The sequence below is a fragment of the Trematomus bernacchii genome, unplaced genomic scaffold (assembly GCF_902827165.1).
Source record: "Trematomus bernacchii unplaced genomic scaffold, fTreBer1.1, whole genome shotgun sequence".
NCBI classification, from domain to species: domain Eukaryota; kingdom Metazoa; phylum Chordata; class Actinopteri; order Perciformes; family Nototheniidae; genus Trematomus; species Trematomus bernacchii.
The window spans coordinates 1,179,681-1,203,625 of NW_022987524.1; the positions used below are offsets into that span (position 1 = coordinate 1,179,681).

General features: G+C 41.1%; 1 protein-coding gene across 1 annotated transcript; it reads right to left on the reverse strand.

The window, feature by feature from the left end:
* Positions 1 to 4,435: 4,435 nt before the first annotated feature.
* On the reverse strand, positions 4,436 to 16,810 carry dnajb6a (DnaJ heat shock protein family (Hsp40) member B6a). The gene is made up of 8 exons (XM_034119892.1): positions 16,644 to 16,810; positions 14,172 to 14,267; positions 13,451 to 13,560; positions 13,258 to 13,323; positions 9,839 to 9,949; positions 8,619 to 8,765; positions 8,300 to 8,531; positions 4,436 to 5,338 (listed from the first exon to the last, which is right to left on the reverse strand). The coding sequence occupies exons 2-8, from the start codon at positions 14,234 to 14,236 to the stop codon at positions 5,233 to 5,235; spliced, it is 837 nt and encodes a 278-aa protein (XP_033975783.1). The 5' UTR covers positions 14,237 to 14,267; positions 16,644 to 16,810; the 3' UTR covers positions 4,436 to 5,232.
* Positions 16,811 to 23,945: the final 7,135 nt, after the last annotated feature.

A 23,945-nucleotide genomic window follows, 5' to 3' on the forward strand; every position in this document is an offset into this window, starting at 1 on the left:
ATGGCTGCAAAACAAGTCAGAACACAGTCAGTTATTTTTATATTAACACATAACAATATTTAAATATTCATTCTGTGAGTTTCACCTCTCACTGTCTTTTTTTATTTTAAAATGTTATTTATTTTTAAACTACACTAAGTTTTATGAAACAGCATGTTAGAATGGAACATAAGACAAGACACAGAGATATCCTGATTAGTCCCTGATGAATTCTAAATGTCCATTATTTTTTCTCTTTCTCTGTTTTTTTCTCCTTTTTTAATTTGACAATTGTTACTCAGTTATTTAATGTATGTCTCAACTGTTTCTCATTCTGTACATGGCTGTAAAACAAGTCAGAGCAGAGTCAATTATTTTATATAAATGTACTAAATGACGTCAAGAGTCCTCTCAGTGAACACAACATGTAAGGCAACTATTAGCATACTGGGGGGTGTCTGTGGCTCTGAAGCTGCATAGTGGTCCTTCAACAAGGTTGGTGGTTCAATCCCCAGCCCCTGCCGTCTAAATGTCAATGTCTCCATGGGCAAGATTCCTAACCCCATTTTGGCTCCTGATGGCCAACAGTGTGTGAGTGTGTGTGAATGTTAGTCTCACTGAGCAGGTGCACCTTGGCAGCCTCTGTATGAATGAATGGGAAATGCTTCACAGTATGTAGAGACCGGAGCAGTGCTGTATGAGTGCAGGCTCAACAGGTGCCCAGCAGCTCATTTCTGCAGGTTAATCTAGCCATGCCCACTGGATGCTTCAAAAGGACGGGACAGGTCTAATCTACTAAATATCTTCATCAGTGTGCTAAGTTCCAGCCTGCATGTGAGGCTGGGTTTACCGCAGTGAAATGGATGCCACGTCTTTATGTTGGACATGCACACACAGACACACACACACGCACGCACGCACACACACACACACACACACACACACAAACGCACACACACGCACGCGCACAAACGCGCACACACACACACACACACACACACACACACACACACACACACACACACACACACACACACACACACACACACACAGGAGATGTGTTACACTGAATAAACTGAAACATTTGACATGAAATAATAATAATAACAAATTGTCCATAATTGTATTAGGTGAGTGAGTTGAAAGCAATAATATTAAGTTTAAATATCAAATAAAAGGTTAAACTTAATATTATGGCTTTCAACTAACAAATGATCAGTCATTTGTTGACATAATCAGTTTCTTCACTATCTTATAAACCCCAGTTGGTATTTTTAATTATAAGGAATCCTCTCACTAAATCATCTTAAAAAAGACCAGATGTTCTTATGTAATGAATACCAATTGTAACAAATGGAATCTAAACTGCACACTTCTTTTTTTTTTACTTGGAAGCCGTTCTCCTATTGGCCTAAGGGCTTACGTTGCCATTAGAAGTCCTGTGACTGCAGGACCTTTATCTGATTGTGTAATGGAGTTCCACTAAATCCCAGTAGCGGCATTAGGCTTCGTCTCCCCTGGCTCAAGTCTGCCTTAGTTAATTATAGACTGTCTATCTCCTCCCGGGACACTCACAGGACACGGCTACGTAAGGATCCAAGCTGCTAAATCACCTCTGAAAAATCCCTCATCCAGAACCTCACCTCTAAAGAAATGACACATTCATTTCTGTACCATGAAGTCTGAGATGATCATACATAAGCCTAGTTTAAACTTCTCTTTCTTGGGTTTTTAAAACCATGATATACTTAATTGTCATAAATAATTGTGTGTAAAAATGACAGATTAATTGTTTTAACTTTCTTTTTCATGAAACCAGACCAAATGCAGAGACAAGTTAGATCCTGCACATTCAGAAAAAGAGTCCAAAGTGAGAGCTTTCACTTAGTGGTGAAGAGATTAAGAGACTCAGGATTAACCCCTCATTAAGCACCTGAGCCCACGGCAGAAATAAAAAGTACATAGAAAGTGAGCAGAACTACAATTATAATCGTTTTACTACAATTAACGTCCTCAATAAAAGCGAACTTCTAATACTATTTTTGTTAACATTTGAAATGTGTGTAAAGTAAAAGAAAACACCCCACCTGTGTAAAACGCGCTGGTATTTGGGAGAACTCTTGCAGCTCCAGGAGGTCCCACCATAGCACCCGGTCGTTACCCCAGCCGCTGCGCCTGCCCTCCGGCTGCTGATCCGTGAAGCCTCCCGAGAGCACGCAGGCCGCTGGACATCCACATTTTGGGGGGGCGAAAGAGTCAATTTCAGAGAGGAAATGTCCCGGTGAGAGTGTCCACAAAACTGCGCGCCATGAGGGAAACACAGCAGAGACCGGAGAGACACCGACCAGCCGCGAGGAAGAGAGGAATAAAGGGATGAGAGAGGGAGAGGGTGGAGGATGAGGGAGGAGGGGTAATTGGATTGAGGCGTTCAGCACCAAGGGCAGCTCCCCACCAACAGCTTGATTCCACAGAAACTCTCGCGCTCCCTGCGAAGCAATCTAACTCACTGAAAGAAAAATAAATCTTAAGAACAAAACAAACCAATCAGTTGATTATAATAAAGTATTTGAGTGGCCCTCTGGGGAATGGGATCTTAATTCCTGATGTTAAAAATCCTATAAATAGAGATTAAAGGATGTTTTCTGTGTTGTTTCAACTTTTTGAAGAGGATTTATCGTGTTTGAGAACAGACATTTGCACTGTATCGATTTAGAATGTTTAGTTAATAAAAGGGCTCTTCTGTTTCCATGGCAGCTCCCACAGCTTCACACAGGCTGCTCCGTCCAGCTCAGCCGCCCCCCTAGGCCCCGCCCCCCCCAGGCCCCGCCCCCTGTCCTCTGGAGGTGTCAATCCAACCTCAGGCCTCCACACAGAGAAATGTAAATCCAAAGCAATGAGTTTACTTGGCATTTCTTCAGTTTATGAATACAAATTGACCCTTTTAAAAAGTGTATTTCCATTTGGAGACTTTAAATGTTTGCCATAGTATAAATGTATAAGAGCATGAGTCCATATTAAGCTCTTAACAATTATAAATCAGAAAATAAAATGTCAAAGCAAGTGAACAGTCTGTAGCTAGTATTAAGGAATATGGAAACTTCCATTAGATAATGTGTCACATTCTCTATCTCCTCCCAGAGTATCTCACACCGTCCTAGGTTAGCACCCCCTAGCACTGTTTGACACTTACTGTGATCTGATCTCCATCATTACATTACATGACATGTTACTTGTTAGACGCTTTTATCCAAAGCGACTTACATACTCAATACTGTGGACAATCCCCACAGGAGCAATTTTGGGTGAAGTGTCTCAGGGACACAACGACATGCTGACTGCAGTGGGACTCGAACTTGCTATCCTCTGGTTCGAAGATCAGCGCATTAACCTACTGCGCCACACGCCTCCCATCAGCACTCTACAGATAGATTAGTGTCAGAAGTCATATGTCAAATATGCACTATATGCATTAAGAGCATCCATAGTATTATTTATCAAATCAGCTGTTCACCTACTGAACTGTAAAAAATAAGAAAACCAGCAAATAAAAGCAATGTACAGCCCTCAGGATTTCAGATACATGTTGAGGCTATAGGCCTGCAGAATACTAGTCTCTGTTTCAGTTTAACTCATGGATGGAAAGCAAACACCATATTTTGTTTAATAAATCAGGTGTGTTTTAATGTGTGCATTTGCTGGTTCATATATTATTTTAAAAAAGTATTTCCCTTTTAATTATTGTTTAACATTGATCTGATCACACATATTTTATGTAACTATGATGAAACTTTTGGAGCAAGGACTCGGAACACAAGGAGAACACAGGAGAGCTGGAACTGGAAGCTACAGCCAGAGAATTGACAAAGACATTCGCTGCAGCAACCAAGTCACACAGCTCCTGCCTGAACAATTCTGAAGTTCTCTCCCCATCCCAAGTATTTAGCTCTGAGAGAATAATCAACAATCTGCATGACAAGACATAACAAACAAAGCACTATGACTCCTTGTTAATATATATGTGCCAAAGGGGAACACGTCCCCGATAAGATGCACTACCAGATGTCCCTAAATGCAAAACAAAGCTTCTCTTCAAGAGAGTTGCATCCCAAGGTCGCAGGCCTGTGCTCTGCAAGAGCAGTGATAAACTGGGTCAAAGGTCAGGGCCTAGGTAAATATTTCCTCAGCAATACGTGCAATTGATTTTGAATTGAAAAAATAAGGGAACTTAGCAAGCTAGCAGTAGGTACATGTTTCAGGAAGAAGCAAACTCCACAAATCTGAAAAGAACCCCTTAAGAAAGTGGAACCCATAATCAGCTGAGGAGAAAGAGAATGAATGTAAAGGAAGTTTACCTGACTGAACTTACCCTTCACCTCAGTACACTGTGTTACAAGAGTTTGCATTTTCTGCAGACATGTGACCTTATCTAACTGAGAGCATAGAGAGAGCAGCCATGTTAGAGCATCCTGAAAACAGGATGAAATTCAGATTTATTGGTTTTACAAAGTACACAAAATTCCTTCTATATCCATATATCATTTATAGAATGCCTTCCATTATTTGTGCATCATAATGCAGCTTTAACATTAAGACTCAACATTGACAGGTGTACATGCATAATTAAATAAACAGAAAACACATTGGTATTAGAACATATAAAATTGCATAACTCATCCTACCAGCATTTTTATTTTAATAAAAAAGAATTATTACTAAGAAGAGGTTAGACTAGCAGTAAACAGAGAGGGGTGGGTGGGGGGGGGGGTGGGTTCAGTCATTTGAACCCACTTTTTAAAATCAAATTTCATTTTCTATTTTCAGATGGAGAAGCAAAGTCATGCCTTGTTTTCTGAACATAGTGGAGTGCATATAGAAAGTAACGTGGAGGCGGGGCGATGGGGGGGGGGGGGCTGGTCATCATACATCAGAATAATACTGTGGTCCCAAACACAGAAACAATAACACCACCCTGAGCCAAAAAATAAACACAGCTCCAATTCAGAAACACATGAACGAAATGCATAGAAAAGTCTGCGTCCAAATCCTCCAATCGGAATCATCGGAGAACAGCGGAGAGTCAGCGGGGGGGGGGACATGAGAGGGGGAGATAAACCTAAGTATGTACATCCAAACAACAGTAGAGACTATTATTACATCGGTTTGTTGCTTTTTTTCCCCTCCTTCTGCGTCAAGCTCAAGTTTGTTGGTGTGTTTGTGCTGAGGTAACACTCCTCCTCCTCCTCCTCCTCCTCTTCACTTGTGTTCCAGTCGCAGCAGCTGCTCCTTCCCGTTCACGGTGAGTGACCGCAGCTGGCCGTCCTCCTCCACCTCCACCCGCTCCTGACCGTTCTCTATAATTCTGCAAGAAGAGTGAGAGGTAAGCAGCAATGGCAAAATGACACATCCTTCCCTCAAGTTCAGATACTCCAGTTGAAAACACTCTGGTGAGAGTTGAAGTACTGACTAACACACACAGACTGGAATACCCTGATGTGCAACATAACACTTTGTGCAACATTCCCTGGTTGCAATTCACGCTCAATTTCTTTTTCAATCTGTAAACAGTACCAGCTTCTTCAACGGTCGTTTGAAAAAAATACCATGGTATACTGTCATTTTATTTGTATTACATTTGTATTTTTTACTTATTGTGTTTATTGATAACGTGTGCCTACTTTTTTTATATATTATGCCAGTCTGATCTTTTTAATTAATAATTTTCCCCGTTGCGAGACAAATAAAGAAATTCTGATTCAGGAACTTCTTTCCTCAAGTGAAAGTAAATAAGTTTGGGCTTTGAAATGTACTTTAGCCTACTTTCCAGCAGTGTGAACCCGGAAAAGTTGAGTACCACAACGTTTTATGAAATAAATGTATAGTAGAGTCCCCAGCACAGAGAAACTGCCGGATGCTAACTTGCATATATTAGGCAATTTGCACAGATGGTATAAGTTGCATTAATTAGCATAGGCAGACAGTAGCTACAAAATGGCTTCGCTGATTTAGACAAATGTGGAGTTGTTTTGGATGTTATGGAGGATGTCAATTTTATTTCTGACACTTTTAGGATAACAAATTTGAGTCAAATATGGAGACTTTCTAGTTCAAACTTTGGAAATAGATTAAACATCCTCAATAACCCCCAAAACAACTCCAAAATTGCACAAATAGGCCAAGCCACTTTTTAGCTATTGTCTGCATATGCTAATTAATGATAATGAACAAGCCTATTTTGAAAATGTAGGAAGTAGAAGGTACAGGTATTTGTGTTAAAAATGTAAGGAGAACAAGTAAAATGTCAAGAGTGGAGTCAAGTACTGACACCAGAACAATCTACTTAAAGGGGACCTATCATGCAAAATGCACTTGTGTACGTCTTTTAAACATGAATATGTGTCCCCGGTGTTCCAGGGAACTCACCAAGTGTCAGAAAACACAACCCTCTCTATTTTCCTCCATACCCAAATCTCTAAAAAAGGGGCTGCAACGGATCTGATACAAACTGATCCAGATTTGAAAACTCTCTGACGTCAGGACGGTGGCGCTACGGCTATTGGGCCAACTCTCCACCTATCAGGGGAATGTGGGGTTGGGCCACGGCCGGCCATTGCCGCTCGAAAGCACTGGAGACGCTGTAGTACATATGCCAGGCCTGTAAGTGGCGCTGTAGTCTGCCACAAAAGCAGCGAAGAAGACTTCCCGCCCATAGTTACCATGGTTACCCTTCTGTTTATTCTCCGCTGTGGCTTTCTTTCTCCCTCCCCGAGGCAAGCGTTTGCTCCCGCTGCTTTAATTCAATGCAATCCCTCCCCGTCGAGGCAAGCACTGTAATTCTCTCCGGTTAGTCCACCAGCAGATGACAAACACCCACCTCTCCGCCTCTTCCAAGGAACGAGGGGACCGTGCGGCAGAGTTTCAGTTTCAGTTTCTTTCGCCGGTCAAGATGTCCGTTAAAGTTGAAATCTTCCGGACAAAATGAGAAAAGTGCCGGTCAAAGGTCTTCTTTGTTATTTATTGAGCTTTAAAACAAATGAATAACGACTCTATATAATAAAACACGGAGGACGGAGATCTCTTTTTCTCCCCCTCTTCTGACAGCCCAGCAGCTGATCAGAGCACGTCTCCCCTCTCCTGCAGGGGGGCGTGGTCAGCAGAATCAGACCCGTAGACAGCAAACAGCACATAGAGCGAAATGAGGCATTGCTAAAATGCATGATCTGTTTGGTATTTTGAAAACAGAAACGTATAAATATACCTTATATAGGTATGGCCCTACAATATATCATTTAAATATAGCATGATAGGTGTCCTTTAAGTACAGTAACAAAGTATTTGTACTTCAGCACTTCCCACCTCTGGAAGCCGCTCAGCCGTTAAAGGAGTTCAGTTTGGTGCAGACGCAGAATTCCACTGGGAGAACGTTCCATAACAGCTTCATTAGATCATGTCAGCAGCAGCAGAAAGATGCTTGTGTAATATTTCTCCTGAGCCGTGAGTGCTGGAGAACAGCTGTACACTGCTGCCTCCCCCCCCACTTCTCTAGTCTAACCATCCCAGACCCCCAACACATAGGCTCCTCACTGTGACCTTTTCACCTTCTATCAGACAATACAGATGTACCGTCAGACTATAAACAGACAGAGGGACAGAGGTGGGATTTATCCCCTCAGTTATGACCTCCAGATGTTTCTTTTAGTAATTGCATGACCGAGTGAAGTGGAAGAAGTGGCGTCACAGTGTTAGCCTTTTGATAATGACTAAATATTCAGAGTCTCCTGAACATGCTTTGTGTTGTATATGACCTGCAGGGTTTCTTTCTGTGCTTGTTTTGATGCATTTTCAGCTAAGTTCTTTGTGCCACATGTGTAACCTTTTCCTGTCCTTCTCATATTATTCAACAATCAGCCTCCATCCACCGCATTGATTAGGCTATACCTTTTAAAGCCAGTTGCATCGAGGGAGAGCTTTCTTTTTGTATTTTTAGTAGCATTTAAGTTGTTTCCACATTAGGATCATGATTATCTTCTCTATTTCTATTCTATAGATTGCTCGTTTTCAGTTTAGTCATTATTTCTGCAATACTGGATAGACTTTATTTAGGTCTGTCACCTCACTACCTGCTCAACGTCTGTGGACCAGTGCTGCACTGATGGCAGATTTTTTAAATGTACTTAACCTCAAAACAAAAATGCATAATAGATTTGATCCTTTAAAAAATATATAATAATTGTTTGTATCTTTGGTAAAATCTATTTGTATTCTCTCTTTATGTTGTCAGTCCAGAGTCCCAGCAGCCTTAATCCTCCGGTGTCATGGTTACCTCTTAGTGGTGATCTTCCTGCCGTTGATGATCTTCGTGGAGGTGGACACAGAGCGGAAGTTTCCCATGCCTCCTCCTCCTCCTCCTCCTCCTCCTCCTCCTCCTCCTCCTCCTCCGAAGGAACTGGAGGAAAACGAGGTGAAGCCTCCACCTCCCAGGCTGCCCATGGTTGTCATGTGACCCATGGGCGCCATATGACCCATGGGGCTCATAGAGCCGAAAGAACCGAAGCCTGAGAGAAACAGGAGAGAGAAAGTGTCATTAGACAGGGGACAATAACAGGGGCTGTCTGTGTTTGAGTCATTGGTGCAGGTCCTACCTGGGTCAAAAGGTGAGAAGCCAGCACCAAAGGGAGGAAAACCAACAAAGCCCCCGAAGAACGAGCCGCCTGTCCGGCTGCGATGTCGCTGACTGTGGTGCCGCCGACCGCCGCTGAAGAACGGATCCTCACTAAACGGATCTGCACCTGAGAGACAAGAAGCAGCAGGAGAGAGAGGGTTACAGAAGGATAGGGATAACTCAAAGTGTGGTGCAGGAATGAGTCCGAAAAGCCGGAAATTAGTTAGCATTTCAGCACTTCATTTAAAGGTTTTTTTGGTTAGAAGCCTGAAATTAGATCGGTGGTTAACACAAGCTGAAGAGATTTTCACATTTATTTCTACAATATAACATATGTCAGTAAATACCCCACTGGTGAATGTCTGAAGCTTCGATGTGTCATAAAAACAGCTAACAAGTGACTGAATGAGACAAATGTCATCACGTCTGACATTAGCCGCCTTTAGCTTAGTGGGGATGGGGTGCAGTCATGTGATCGTGAAGTAGCTTGTGTATAGCCCAACGTTAGCTTTCTACTTTTTGAGATCGCATTTACGCTTCAAAATGATAAATTGTTGTTAATATGTGGAGAGTATCCTGCCAAACAAAACGTGTAAGTATCATGAACATGTGTTTTCCACAGATCTTTTTTTCAGAAATCCCATTGCTTTTCGGCGAGGGATCTCTTCCAATGCTAACTTCTGGGTCGCCTCAGAAAATAACGTCACTGCAACCTCTTCAATAGATATCACCATTTAATTTCCCCTACCGATTACTTTCATTAGACAATTACTTTTAGTATTCAAATATTTTCTGAAGTGTTATTTAATATAAAGTTGAGGCACTTCCTTTATTAAATATGTGCACATTTGCAAACACACTTCCAGAGCATAAATCAGGCCATCATCGATGTTTGAATGAAATTCTCAGTAGAAAACTTCTGAATATAAACAGTAATGAAATTGAAGAGTTTGCTGTACTTTCAGGGAATGAAGTAGAAATCCACAGAAATAACACCTTCATTGGTCATTCTATGTATTCTGTCATGTTATGGAAGCAAACTGTTCAGACTGACTAGTTCATGAAGAGTCACCAAGGGTCTCCATTTTAGATCAATCACAACCGATGCAGGGGATGAGGAAGATTCTGATGAATGCTGAACATGTTCTGATCTGCAATTAGGTCAAACTTCTAAAGTGGAGATGTAATAATGGGACTTACCAAAGAAGTCAGCAAACGGGTCTCTGCCTCCAAAGAATTCCCTGAAGACGTCGTCTGGGTTTCGGAATGTGAACGGTTCTTGGAAATGATTTCCGTTGTGGAAATGCCCTCCTGAAACATGTCAATAAAAACTGATGTAAACAGCACGAACAGAACGAGACGAAAACATTACAAAATGCGTTCAATAGTGCCAGGTCAGCATTTATTTGCAGCATTCGGACCCATCCAATCCATTATTGTTAATCAGTTTATTTTCCTTTTTCTTCTGATTTGTGAATTTAGTAATTGAATGTTTTTTGTTTTAACTGTATCTCATCTTGTTACGTTTGCCCTTTAACCAAATCATTTCTTTCAAATAAACAAGAAAACATTTTTTGAAAAAGTGCTACAAAAGCTGACTTCCAGTTAACACACTGAGTTTTGAAGAAGTGACACATGTGTAGTTTTGTCGTTGGCAAGAAATGTTGAAGGACAAGCGATAAACATTTCATGGTCACTAAATATCTTCAGACACATGAAGGTTTCAGCTGTAGTCACCTGGGGCCTCATTTATAACGCCTTGCGTAGGATTCACGTGGGAAGGTTGCTTACGTAGTACAAAGCAAAAAAATAGGTACAGAAATGTTCTGACATTTTCCCATTCACAAAACATTGCGTACCGGCGAGGGAAGTGCGTACGGCACTTCCTACGCCTGTTTCCCTTTATAAATCACAATCGACTCGAAATGCGGCGCAGCTTTTGCAGGCTTCCCGTCACACCCATATTTGCCCATAAATAGTCATTGATACGCCCATAATGAATATTCATCAAACCGGTTTCAGGCAAAAACGAACATGGCAAAGACAGAAAAAACAGGCAAGAAAAGAAACTTCAATAACTGTGAAGTTGAAATCCTTGTCGGAGAAGTAGAAACAAGGCAAAACAAACCCATGCAAGCTTTTTTAATCACAGAAACGTATATAGTTGCACACCGAGGTGTGCCCGTCACCAGACGCACAGGATAGCCTACCTCAGATGTAACGTAATGTTCTTCCCTTTTTAGAAATGATAGTAAACCGAGTGCAATTAAACTGGGTTTGCACATGTATGTACAAACAGTTGGGGCTTTGTTTACAAACGTGGTTTGTGTTCCAGCTGCCAATCAGAGGCCTGTACTACGAAGCCGAATTTTCTCTTAGCCGGCTAACTTCAGGGAAAACTCGGGGTTTCCGGTCCTACGACGCTGGGTCTCTTTTTAGCGGGCTAGATCTCCATGGTAACTTATGCTGAGCGGCTAGCCTGGTCCGGAGCAGGTTAGGTTGCAGGCTAAGAGATCAACTCAGTGAAAGCACCGCCTGCTGACCAATCAGAGCTCAGTGTGCGGAGTTTAAAGCGATCAATTCATATTACAGGATAGAGGAAATACAGAAAAACTGCCGTTGCAGGAAAGACGGCCGGCAAAAATCAACTGACTGTGTGAACGTGAAGATTAATAGAATATCCCCTCCCATCTTCAGAGCAATCTGACTATTATAATATTAGCGTTAAGAAAGCTTACTTAAATATCTGCCACGACATAAGTAACCAGATCAGAGTAACATTAAGTACAGTCCGCGGCACTGTGAGTGCAGACGTCGATGTGTGCCATTATCATTCATATCACATCATAATGTATCATATATTTCCTTATCTGAGTCAGCTGAGCCGTATCTGGCCGTGCAACACTCACAGTGTCACATACTGTATGCAGAAGTATTATTTTAAGCAACACATTAAGTTGACGAAACACTCGAGTCAAATGTAATTAAAGTCAGATCCACTCGTGTCTTAGACGGGGCAGCAGTGATATCATAAACCTGTTAATGTACGCATTCAAACACTTTCTCTGTTACCAGCTGTATTCACCTTGCAGGTGCAGCTATGTGGCTTTGATCCTGGATAAAGTGTTTAAGTCATGGATGTTTAAAGTTTAACTTCTTCATATTTGACAAATATTAAAGTTCACTTTTCATTCAGGAAGTATGACGCTGCGCTGTCAGTACGCTTGTCCATGTTTGTGATTGGTCGAATGCTCCAAATACAACCCCTTTCATGTGAACGTGCACCTAACTAGATAGGACACGGCTGGCTTGAGCAATCCACTTGATAACCCGCGTCGTAGGACCGCTTAGTGAGAGCGCGTATGTTTTGGATTGGGCCAACCGGCTAACTCCAACATATCCAGGTTAGGTTGAACCAGCTTCGTAGTACAGGCCTCAGCTGTGCGCAGCGGCTCCACTGCACCATGTGTGTCTCAACGCCACCGCAATAACTCTACCCACCACTTAAATGAAATACAACTAATGTGTTGTGTTATATTAGCTGTTTACCACATATGGTGTTCTTAGTTTCCATACCTCCTGTGTTTTACGAGCGACTTATCAAGTCTTGGCAAACGGCATAAAACACGATTAAACGTGATAGTATATAAAACCATGCTCGTATCTACAACCTATAGAAATGCAAAACGGCGTCAGTTTAGACGTTATTCTGTCCTCCTGCTTACCGCATCATTTATGAGAAAACATTTCATAACATTAACACAACATATTCGAGGTGGTTTTAAATAACATATCCGTATTTATTTATTTCTCCAAGTTATGTGTTTGTGTGCACTGAGGAGTCTCAAACAGGCGTTTGTTTCATCATTTAAAGATTGGCTTTAATCAATGTTTGAAAATGAATTCTTCATATTTGATAAATGAGAGGTAACATTTTATTTATGGTATTATTTCCACATATTTCTCTCCATTCTTCCTTCTGCCAACGGTGTCGCAGTTTCTCGTCTCTCCCGTTGTTGTGCTTAGTGCGTACGCATGGGTTAGAGTTTGCGTGGAGGACCGCACATTTTCCCGTCAAGTTAGTATTTTATAAATCGCAAACATTGCGTAGAAACTGGCGTACGCCATTTTTTGAGCGTATATCACTTTATAAATGAGGCCCCTTGAAAGGATTCATACTTAAGTAACATGTCATGCTTTTGATCTGAATCAGAATTATATTCAATATTCATCTAGGGAAAATATGGGTTTGAGACTGTTGCTAAATGTTTAAATCAAATAGAAATACATTTAAAAGAAGAATGAAATGATAAACACAAATGAGTTTGAGTAAGAATGTGCAACAGGAAGATAAGTTTAAATAAATATCATTTTATAAAAAATAAGAATTTAAAGTATGACCAGTCAAATAATAATAAATAATAATAATAGGGTAAACAAAATAGAAAATAATATTTATATAAAAGGTAAAAAGTCAAGTTAAAATGTGCACATTGTATAACATTTATAAAATGTATATTACAATATCTACAGTGGTTGATTAGTATTACAAATATATAAATAAAACTTAAGCTCCCCAGTTGTTTCCACACATAGGAAAGGATAGATTGATGTTTTACCTCTTCCTCCATTGTTCCCTGTCAGCCCCTCTTTGCCATAGCGATCATAAAGGCTCCTCTTGTTGACTGGAAGGGGAAATGAAAAGTGTTAAAGTAGAAAACAGACCAGTGAGCAGTCAGAAACATGAAGAGTAGATGAGGAGGGAGAGGAAGTGCATGTGATCAGGCATCTGTTCAGAGCTGAGGTACAAACCGTCTGAGAGCACCTCGTACGCCTCTGACAGCTCCTTGAACTTCTTCTCTGCCTCGTCCTTGTTCTCGGGGTTTTTGTCGGGGTGCCACTTCAAGGCCAGCTTTCTGTAACTACACCAAAACAAAGAGAAGATAACAACAGCTTAATAAAGCTCCACTGAAACCACTAAATACTGGGTTTTCTGTGCCTTTAGCTAGACATCATGACACATACTGTGTATCGCTCATCTGCAGTATGTGTGTTATTTGGTTGAGTTATTACTGTTCATATGGGATGTGAAACATTGTAATTCAATAATTACATTAAGTTTCTAATATCACTCAAACATATTGTCAATACTATGTGCTGTGATGAATGTTTTTACTATAGAAAGTCTAGAATGCCGACAAACATTTACTCAATGACCATTAAGAGTCATGTGTATGTTCTCACTTTGTTGAAAAGCATTTCAATTGTGAGGAACGCTCAGGAAAGATTGCAGTGATTGAAGAGCAGCAAAAACAAACACAAAAGCCTTTTTATTAAACGCTGCACACGTGTTGTCAAGTCGGTGAAGATGTTTCTTCATTTGCATGTGTTTTAGAACATTTGTATTTGCATATTTGCATAGTTTTTGGAACTGCAGTACATTCTTCTTGATGTAAATGAGTTGGGCCATTGTAGCACACCGTATTAGCAACATCACAGATTAAACATAGCATTTTAAACTTGATCGACTCACGCTTTCTTTATGTCATCTGCAGACGATTCTCTCCGTACTCCTAACACCTGGTAGTACTCCACCATGATTAGGGGTAAAGGGAGAAACTTCAGGGAGCTGAAACACAGAGACAGATGAGATGATTACCAGCCACTATGGTCAGAGTCCTGGATGGAACATTCAGAACAGCAGAACATCACCTGTGTTAATCCAGAAGGGACCATTATATTCTCATGACATCTTTACACCGTGAATATATATACTGTATGTTATGTTTTTACACAATACATATTAATACATTGATCTTGCCAAACAGGGCTAAAATATGCTGAGGATTAGCGACATGCGTGAAAAACATATTTGAGTTCCGAATTTTCTCTTTTTTTCAATAATTATAATATTGTTTAGGGATGAAAGGAAACATTTTAAAGAGTTTGAATAAAGCAGATGAATTCTGAATATAAACATAGAATTTAAATTTGTAAAAATGTAATTGGCCCTAATCCTCTTAAGTAAATATGGGACACAAAAAGAGACATTATACAATAACATAATAACAAAACGGCACTTTTGACCCTTTTCAATTTAACTAAGCATCATTTGGATTCCGAGCGACTTGCTAACATAGACCATTGCGTAACACATTTTATGTTTAAAAAAATATTTTTGTTGATATTATCAGTGATATTTTTCTCTATCTATCAGTTTATTTGACAAGGGCAATGTATAGTAAAAGGTTACAAAAACTCAACGCAGATGTGGTGCTTGTAGAGTTTCTTATTTGAGACCCTTGTCCCTGGTTAGACTTACCAACTATCATTCATACTGGTTTCAAACATAAAGAACCACTCGCCTTACATTACAAGTACAAAGTTGATGTTTGAAGTACAACCACATTTTGGGTTGTGACCGTTCCATATTGAGGAATGTCTCTGAGCACCTCCTATCACAGGAAGCCTTTGTCTCCGAGCTGTGAACAACGCTCTCCTCTCAGATTCATTCTAAAATGCATTCACATGGTTATGTGTGGTTAAGTGTTAAACAAAGGCTCCTTTGTAGTTCCTGGTAAATAACAGGGCCTCAGCCAAAATCCTGCCGGATTTGAAAAAGTTAAACACTTTTTCAAATAAGTAACTGAATTACTTTATAAGTAATACAAAGTTATAACAACTATAAACAAAACTCTGGTAACATTTGAAAAGTGCACTGGTCAACTGCATGAGGACATATGTTGTTCATCAAGTTATTATAGATTTGGTAATTCATTAAACTCACTCACTTTCTATTTGCCATATATACAAATATAGCCACTATAATACTGTTCTAATGAAAAGGCTCATCAGTGCACTATGGTCCACTTACACATTAGCTCATGCATTTAAACATTAACGTTTAAAGAGTTTAGATCCAATTGTTCTCATACAGACAACACCGGGACTAGGGCTACAGTTATTTGGAATGGAATCAAAATCACAATGTGGGCTGGTGCAATATGAAAATTGCAGGAAGCACAGCAAAATATGTAAGAATAGTAATCGGAATTAAGCATTTTGGGGCTATTAGATGTCCCTGCCTTCAAATCGTATTCTACGACTTAATAAAACATACATTATTGCTATAGATTCTATAAAAAATATCACAACATGATGATTGATATAACTTTGAATGATAATGAGAATAATGATGTAGAAATTATCAATCCCTCCAATATCATGAATTATATTGCAAATAAAATGTGAGTAAAAATAATAATATCGTAATTAGCTTCTTTTTTTAAACATTTAATTATGCATCCTAATTGTACATTATTATGAAAATTGAAGGCTCCGATATCATGGTGAATTACGTTTTTTATTATGTTATATATATATATATATATATATATAACAGCACTAACATGGAGTTATTACAGGAAGCGAATCTCCTAAAACATTCGGTTTGTCTTTCTTACTAGCAGTTTGTAATCCATGCCGCTCTCTGCAATGAGGATGCTCCGTTTTATATTGTCTACCAACCGCTGTTAATGACAATAGCAGTGCTGCTGATTGTTGGGACCCCCCAGTGCTCTGTAAAGAGGAGAGAACTACGTCTCTGTGCTATGGTGCATCACTACAGCACATCATTGTATGGTCAGATACTTCGTTAGCATTAGGACTTAACGCCTCACCGAGCAGCGGTAAACTAACGGCCACACAGCGCGGTGCAGCTGGAGGAGAGGCTAGCTGTTTATCTCTCCGTGACCCTGGCTGCTGCTACCCGGCACACAATAAAGAAAGAGCCAGGAACCGTGGCGTTTACGGGGAAAATGTATATAAAGGGAATGTATAGTATGTCCAAAATTCCGAAGTGAAGCATCATTTCTCGCTGAAGCTGTTTTTGTTTGACGTAGCGTATGTTAGCTGCTCACTTTAGCGAACCTAAAGCTGGTTACAGGGGTATTTGAGCTCGGTAAACATCACTAGCCACATTAGCTCCGCTGACAAACACTCTTACCCAACTCAAGTCCAGCTGTCCGTGAATTCAGAAGATGTGCAGGTCAGCCAGTTTGTCATTTAGGTTGAGTCAGATGCTAAACAGGTTTATTCATGTTCAGCAGTCTGCAGGTTTTCAGATTAGACGCAACGTCCTGTTTCTGAATTCATCTTCTTCTTCTTCTACGGTCAGTTTAACGGCAGCTTTGCATCATTTGTGTTGCATTGCTGCCACCTGGTGGAGCTTTTTAGCTACTATATCGCCCACTGTTGGTTTTGAAAGAAAAGTATGGGTTACTATGTCTTGTTTTTGACAGAATGTTGGGCTACTCTTGAATATCTTTCCACTATTTTAAACCCAACCGCATTTCGAATAGTAATCCCCCCCCCACCAACCTAAATAACCTATACTTTCAGGAAACAATGATTCATGATTATTAGGATACAAAGCATATCTTGCTATCCAATATGTATTTACATGCCACAACCAAAGGGCCAGTGAATGACACACACCCACACACTTATTTAAAAAGTACATATTTTTTGTCGATGTGGAATTAATTTTCACATTATCATTATTACTGTGTACTTTTGATGCTTTGGCAACACTGTTACCTGAAACTTCCTTGTCAATAAACCCTGACTGAACTGACACTAATGGGTTCACAGTGCAGTATAACATAAAGCACAAATAAGATAAAAGGCAAAACTTTACTGAATTCCTCATAGCTGATGATATGAAGCCATTAGTGAGTCTAAATATGGCATGAATACCTTGGACAGCTCCCACAACCATGGCTGGCCCAGGGTCAGAACCTTGGACAGCAAATATGACATGATTGATTTGCCATAACAAATGGCAATTTGCCATAACTGCAAAAAAAATCCCATGTGAAACCCATGTTATTACAAGTGAAACCCATGGGAACACATGTGAAACCTATGTTATGAGGTGTCAAACCCATGTTATTACATTTGTAAATTAATGTAAAGTGCATGTCAAATCTTGCATGTAGAAGTACACTTGCATGTACTTTTGAGTAGATGTGTGAACAAAGGAAAACGTAGTAGTACTTGCATTTTCTCTAAAACAGTGTAACCAATAAAAAACAAATCTATGTATGTCATTTGTACATACAAATTGGAAATTGAGTAATCAGCAATTCCTCATGCCAAAACAACACACTCTCACTCCATAAACGTCCAGGAGCGACGCTTGGTCAGGGTCCCGTGGCGTGCAGTTGGGACGCGCCGAGGCTGATTGATTGATTGATTGAAAAGTTTATTAACAGCTTGTATATTGGGTACAGTACAGTACAGCTCAAAACATACAATTGTTAAGGGGATGCAGACCAGAGAAAGACTTTCGTCTTGTTTACATCAGGGTCCCCCATTTCCAATTCATCATATCATTTAAGACATATAAGACATATTTGACATACAGATGGCTTATTTACAATTTACATACAGGTGGTTTTTTACATACAGATGGCTTATTTACAATTTTCATTTTAGATTTCGTTCTAATACATCCTAACCGGACATTTAAGACATACCAAGTCTACAGATATACAGTTAGTAACAGAGTCTAAAATGCGAGTATATACATAGATGGGGGGGGGAAGCTGTCCATTGTACGACAGGTTGAGATTTGTACCATTACCGGGGCCAGTTTTGCAATGCTTTCCCCCGAAGGTGCTCTTTAAGAGAGGTTTTGAAGGTAAGTATAGTTTTACTTTCCTTTACAGTTGTGGGAAGAGCGTTCCACCTTGATGTGGCATAATTGCGAAACGTGTATTCCCCTTTTTTTGTGCCAAATCTGGGTTTTACATGATTTGTGGAGCTCCCTCTGGTGTTATGATCATGGTATTCCTTGACCTTTGGGAAGAATTTTGACATGTACATGGGTACCATAGAGGTGTAGTGGATCTTGTAGACCAGGCCCATTGCAAGTAGCTGTACTCTGTCGTCTACTCTAAGCCATCCTAGGTTGTCAAAGTGGGCAGAGGTGAGGTGGGTTCTAGATGAAAGGTCAAGCAGTAGTCTGACCAGTTTATTTTGCGATGTTTGAAGTTTTATTTTTAGCGCCTTGGAGGTGCTATGGTACCATGACGTGCAAGCATAGTCATAGTACCCTTGAATGAGTGCTCCTGCCAGAGTTTTCAGGGTGTTTTTGTTTACCAGAGAGGAGATCCGGTATAGGAATCTAGTTCTTTGATTGACTTTTTTTATTACATTGGATGCCATTTTGTCACAGGAGAGGTTTGCCTCAAGAATAGATCCTAGGTATGTAATTTCCTTCTTACTTGTGACAATAATGTCACCCACTGCAACTGAGAAGTCGTCGGATTTGCTGAGATTATGTTTCGAACCGAAGAGAATGGACTCTGTTTTACCCAGGTGTAATGATAATTTATTATCGGCGAGCCAGGTGCAGATTCTGCCGAGCTCGGAGCTGAGGGTTTTTTCAACCTGCAATCTGCTCCTGTCAGAGACCAGCAGGGCTGAGTCGTCCGCGAACAGGAACAAGTTGCAGTCACATGCTGATGACATGTCATTTGCATAAATTAGGAACAGTAACGGACCTAATATGCTTCCTTGTGGAACACCACAGCTCACTGGGAGGGGGGGGGACAGAGTACCGTTTACCTCCACCATCTGTTCTCTCCCCTCCAGGTAGGATTGCATCCAGCTCACCGATAGTTTATCAAAACCAATTGCTTTTAGCTTGTCAATCAGAATGGGGTGATTGACAGTGTCGAAAGCCTTTTGTAGGTCCAGCATCACCATGCCGCAGTATTTACCCTCGTCCACCTCTTGTTTGATGTGGTCGTTCAAATAAAGAAGGCATGTGTCAGTGGAGTGGGATGTTCTAAAGCCAGATTGAAATTCATAGATTAGTTTCTTTTCTGCGAGGTACTTTTCGACCTGTTCATATACTATTTTTTCCATGACTTTCGAGATGGAGGTAAGTATAGAAACAGGGCGGTAGTTGCCTGGGTCCAATTTGCTGCCCTTTTTGTGCAGGGGGGTTACTCTTGCAATTTTGAAGTCTTTGGGTACTTTTCCCTGTTTTATGGAGAGGTTAATTATGTGAGCTATGACTGGTGAGATGGCGGTTGCTGTGTCTCTGAGGAATTTGGAGGGGATATTGTCGTGGCCAGTGGCCTTGTTAGGTTTGAGGGCGCTCAGTTTAATGAGTACCTCTGCTGTTGTTACCCTTGCTAGACTGAAATCATCTTTGCGTACCCCTAGGTTTTTGTAGTAGGTCATGATGTGATCTACTCCAAAAAGCCCTGAGTGGGAGGGTAATTTATTTACAAGAGTTGTGGCTATGTTTGTGAAAAAAATGTTCAAGTACTTGGCCACATCCAGTTTGTCTGTGATGAGCCTGTTATCTGTCTTTATGTTTACGTTTGAAAATCTCGTTTTGAGTTTTTTACTGCAGCCAAGCTGGTTATTGAGTAATTTCCAAAGTTCACGGGGTTTATTTTTGTTTTCCTCAGTTTTGTCATTGATGAAATTCTTTTTGGCAGTTTTGATCATGGAGCTTACGTCATTTCTTAGTCTGTTTCTTTCAATTTTTAGTTCAGTCACGTGGGCCTGGAGTTCACTGCTCGTGCTTTTGGAAAGCATTGACTGACTTTTATGAAACTCAGAGCATTTTTTGTCTCTGGTTTTCATGGCGGTCAGTATGCCGGAGTGCATCCACGGCTCAGCGCGATTTTTTACCCTGGTTGTTCTTAGGGGGGCCAAATCATTGAGTATTGCAGAGAATTTGTTTTTGAAACCAAGCCATGTTTCTTCAACTTGTGTACCACTGAGCTCATCTGACCAGTCCAGGCTCTCCAGTTCTAGGTTAAAGGCCTCGCTAGAGTAGTTTTTGAGGTCTCTAGATATGACTGTTTTGTGACAGCCGGCCTTTTGTTTTAGCTTTTTGCGGGTACAGAATATCATATAATGATCACTTAAACCGCATGCTATAACCCCTTTACTGGAGATCCTGGACCTGTCAGAGGTCAGAATGAGATCAATGGTAGTTTGTGTTGTTTCACATACCCGGGTGGGTTGGGTGATTAGCTGGCTGAAGCCGTGCAGATCACAAATCCTACTGAAGGACTTGAAGACGGACGTGTCTTTACGTTGCATATCCGTGTTCCAGTCTCCAATAATAATTGTCTCTACATCCCCCACATCAGCCAAACACCCATCTAATGTATCATAAAAGTCACTCTGTTCCGGTGGTCTATAGATTGTCCCGACTATTACAGATTTAGCATTGTCAAAAAGAATTTCAACCCACACAGATTCAATATTTTCATGATGCAGGTCAGTACGGTTTTTGAAATTGGTGTCTTTATGTATGTACATGCAGACACCACCTCCATTCACGTTCCTGTCCCTTCTCACTACAAGATAATCTTCAATTTCAATCTCTGAATCTGTAATGGAATTGTCCAATTTGGTCTCAGAAAAGCATAATATGCTTGCCTTACCGTTCATGAACAGTTGCCTGAGTTCAGCCAGTTTGTGTCTCAGGCTGTTAGTGTTCAGATGAAAAATATGTAGTCCATTTTTGTTGTTTAAATGCATAATGTCGTCAGCTTGAAGATATTTGTCTTTGTCCGTTACAGCAAACGGCTTGCGGCCTGCCGTGGTGCTTGGAGCGGTGGGGTGGTGGGGGGAGGGAGGCTCCGTTGTAGCTTTAGCCGTCGATATGCTAGCAGGGTGGCTAACAACATGGTGGATATTTGTTCCCTCGGATCTCGGTTCTCTTCCTCTCGTCACTGCCTCATGCGTGTCTGTCTGCCGAGGCGTCCCCGGGGGAATGTCGAAGTCTCCGTTGATTCCTCGGTCTCCGCTGTCTCCATGGTCTCTGTTGTCGTCGCGTAGTTGTTGCTGTAGCGGAAGAGATGCTAGTTGTGATGCTAGTTGTGATGCTAGCTCCTCGAGCCTGCAGGAATGGCTTCTTGTCTGCACCGGGCCCGGATTCAGATGGATGTCTCCCGCTAACAATAAGACCAAGACGATCATACTTCTTCGGTCTAGTTTGCCTGACGGGGGTAAGTACTTTCGCGTCGGGTTTGCAGTTAATAATGCATGAATGCTTGCACTTCCAAAAGCGAGGTGTTTCCTTTCCCAGCCGTTGAGAAGGTAAAAGTCATTGTGGTTCATTTTATCCCTGCGAAGAGCTTTCAACTGATTGCAATGTATTCCCATAGGCGGCGGTATTTGACGCTCATGGAAGCACCGCATCCGTTTATGGGTCCTTCTCAGGTCGATTAAATGGAATCCTTGCGTCCCTCACTTGCGTCGTTTCCCTGCGTTTAGTCCCTCCCACCAGGGAAGCATGGAGAGACGCAAGGAAACCACGAGAAGCAGGGAAATGAGTTTTAAGAGCAATGGGACGTCCTTTCCTCTGGAGCGTCACGTGAAGCGACGTCCGTTTGTGATGACGCCGCACAGCTGTTCTTCTGACAGCAGCTCTGTCCCCGTTATTTTCACAAACACCAACGCCTCTGTTAGTACACATTTACTGACACAAACATTTGTATCATCTGTTGTAGACATACAATACATTATACATTAAATAAAATAAGAACTCATTCTCAAAAAAGATAAACGCCATTCTTAAAATGTATAAACGAACAATAGTTGGATTAATATTGATTAGAGTGCACAATAGAAATAAAATAATTGAGAGAAGAAAAAGAGATATGTTATCTATCAAAACCCAGTTAGATTAACATTCATTGGATTGCACACTGTGTCTGTTTGTGTGGATATGTAGCAAATTAACATGTTAAATAGCACTTAATGACTGACTGAATGGAAATGACAATAAATGAAAATGTAAAACGAAAAAGCGATCATGAAAATGTTTCCAATAAATGAATAAAATAATTTTTGACCACTTTGTTGTTCAGATATATCACATATTTGTAACTGAATGATGCATTCATTGAAACAAAACACAGTATAAACTGAGGAGTGAGTCCCGTGAGTTTCATGTGTTTTCTTCACTCCGCTGGGAAACTGCTCTCATGTCAAGAAGCATCAGATCAGTGCGCTGCATCGTCCAATCAGTGAGCGATACACAGTAAGGGGGCGGGGAGAGTATCTGAGGATTTCACCGGAGGATGGTCTGGTGGTTCCTCGGTTATCGCTCCTCCATTATCGCTCCTCGCTCCTCGCTCCTCGGTCCTCCGGCAGAAATAAGAGCCATGGGACGCTACTCAAGATGGCGCAGACAAATCAACTTCCGGTGAGACCGAGGACCGAGGACCGAGGAAATGAAAATAGTCGACCTGAGAAGGACCCCAAGTCGGCGGCTGTTTAAAGGCAATGTGAGCGTCCATTCCCATTGGATAACGGAGGCTTTTACACCCGGAAGTAACTATTCTCCTTACTGTCGATTGATTTGACCTTGGGCGTAATTTCCACTGGGGACAAGAGGGGACATGTCCCCCCCACTTTTCAAAATCCCGTTTGTGTCCCCCCCACTTTTCAAATGTGTTTATTTTTTACGCAAGCGGTCCTCGTCACGGAGGAGCGTCTGTGTGTGTGTGGCACGCGCGCATTTTGTGAGAGAGAGATAGAAAGAGAGAGAGAGAGAGACAGAGAGTTACGGGGGTTGTTGTTAGCATTTGGTGCTAGCTCGGAGCTAACGGAGATTAGTAGCTGTTTCAACAATAAGGAGAGGGAGAGCTCTTTCCTGTCGGACTTTGAGAGACTGAGAGAGAGAGAGAAATAGAGAGAGAGAGACAGAGGGACAGAGAGAGAGACTGAGAGAGTTACGTGGGTTGTTGTTAGCATCTGGTGCTAGCTCGGAGCTAACGGAGATTAGTAGCTGTTTCAACAGTAAGGAGAGGGAGAGCTCTCTCCTGGGGGACTGAGAGAGATCACATCCGCTCAGTGAGGTAAAGGACTCTGAGGGATTAGGTTGTAAACTGTAGTCTAACCCCTAGATTCCACCGGGTCCGTCTGCGCCGCGTTGCGGTTTTGGTCCGGCCTCCTCCGGCGTCATACCCTATAGAGATGGCAAATCCGGATCATTTTACGGACTCAGGGTCTTCTGAGTCAGTCATTGAAGAGATCCGGATCATACGAGTCATTTGAGTCATATGAGTCAGCATGACCAAGACCGTAGAAATCCTATTGGTGAAACCGAAAAGTTGTTGCATTTCACGAGCATATTATTATTCCATATATTTTGAATATATATATATATTTGTATATATATATATATATAATATCTGCATGTATATTTTCTATTTCGACATGTATATTTTATTTTTTATTTTTATTTCTATTCTTGTATATT

Bases quoted from the DNA above. Each gene is read 5' to 3' on its own strand.
- dnajb6a (XM_034119892.1), bottom strand. From the start codon at position 14,236: ATGGTGGAGTACTACCAGGTGTTAGGAGTACGGAGAGAATCGTCTGCA. The intron at 13,561-14,171 runs GTGAGTCGATCA...GTTTTGGTGTAG, and splicing joins GCAGATGACATAAAGAAAGC to TTACAGAAAGCTGGCCTTGA. The intron at 5,339-8,299 runs GTAACCATGACA...CTCTTCTTGCAG, and splicing joins AGGAAGATCACCACTAAGAG to AATTATAGAGAACGGTCAGG.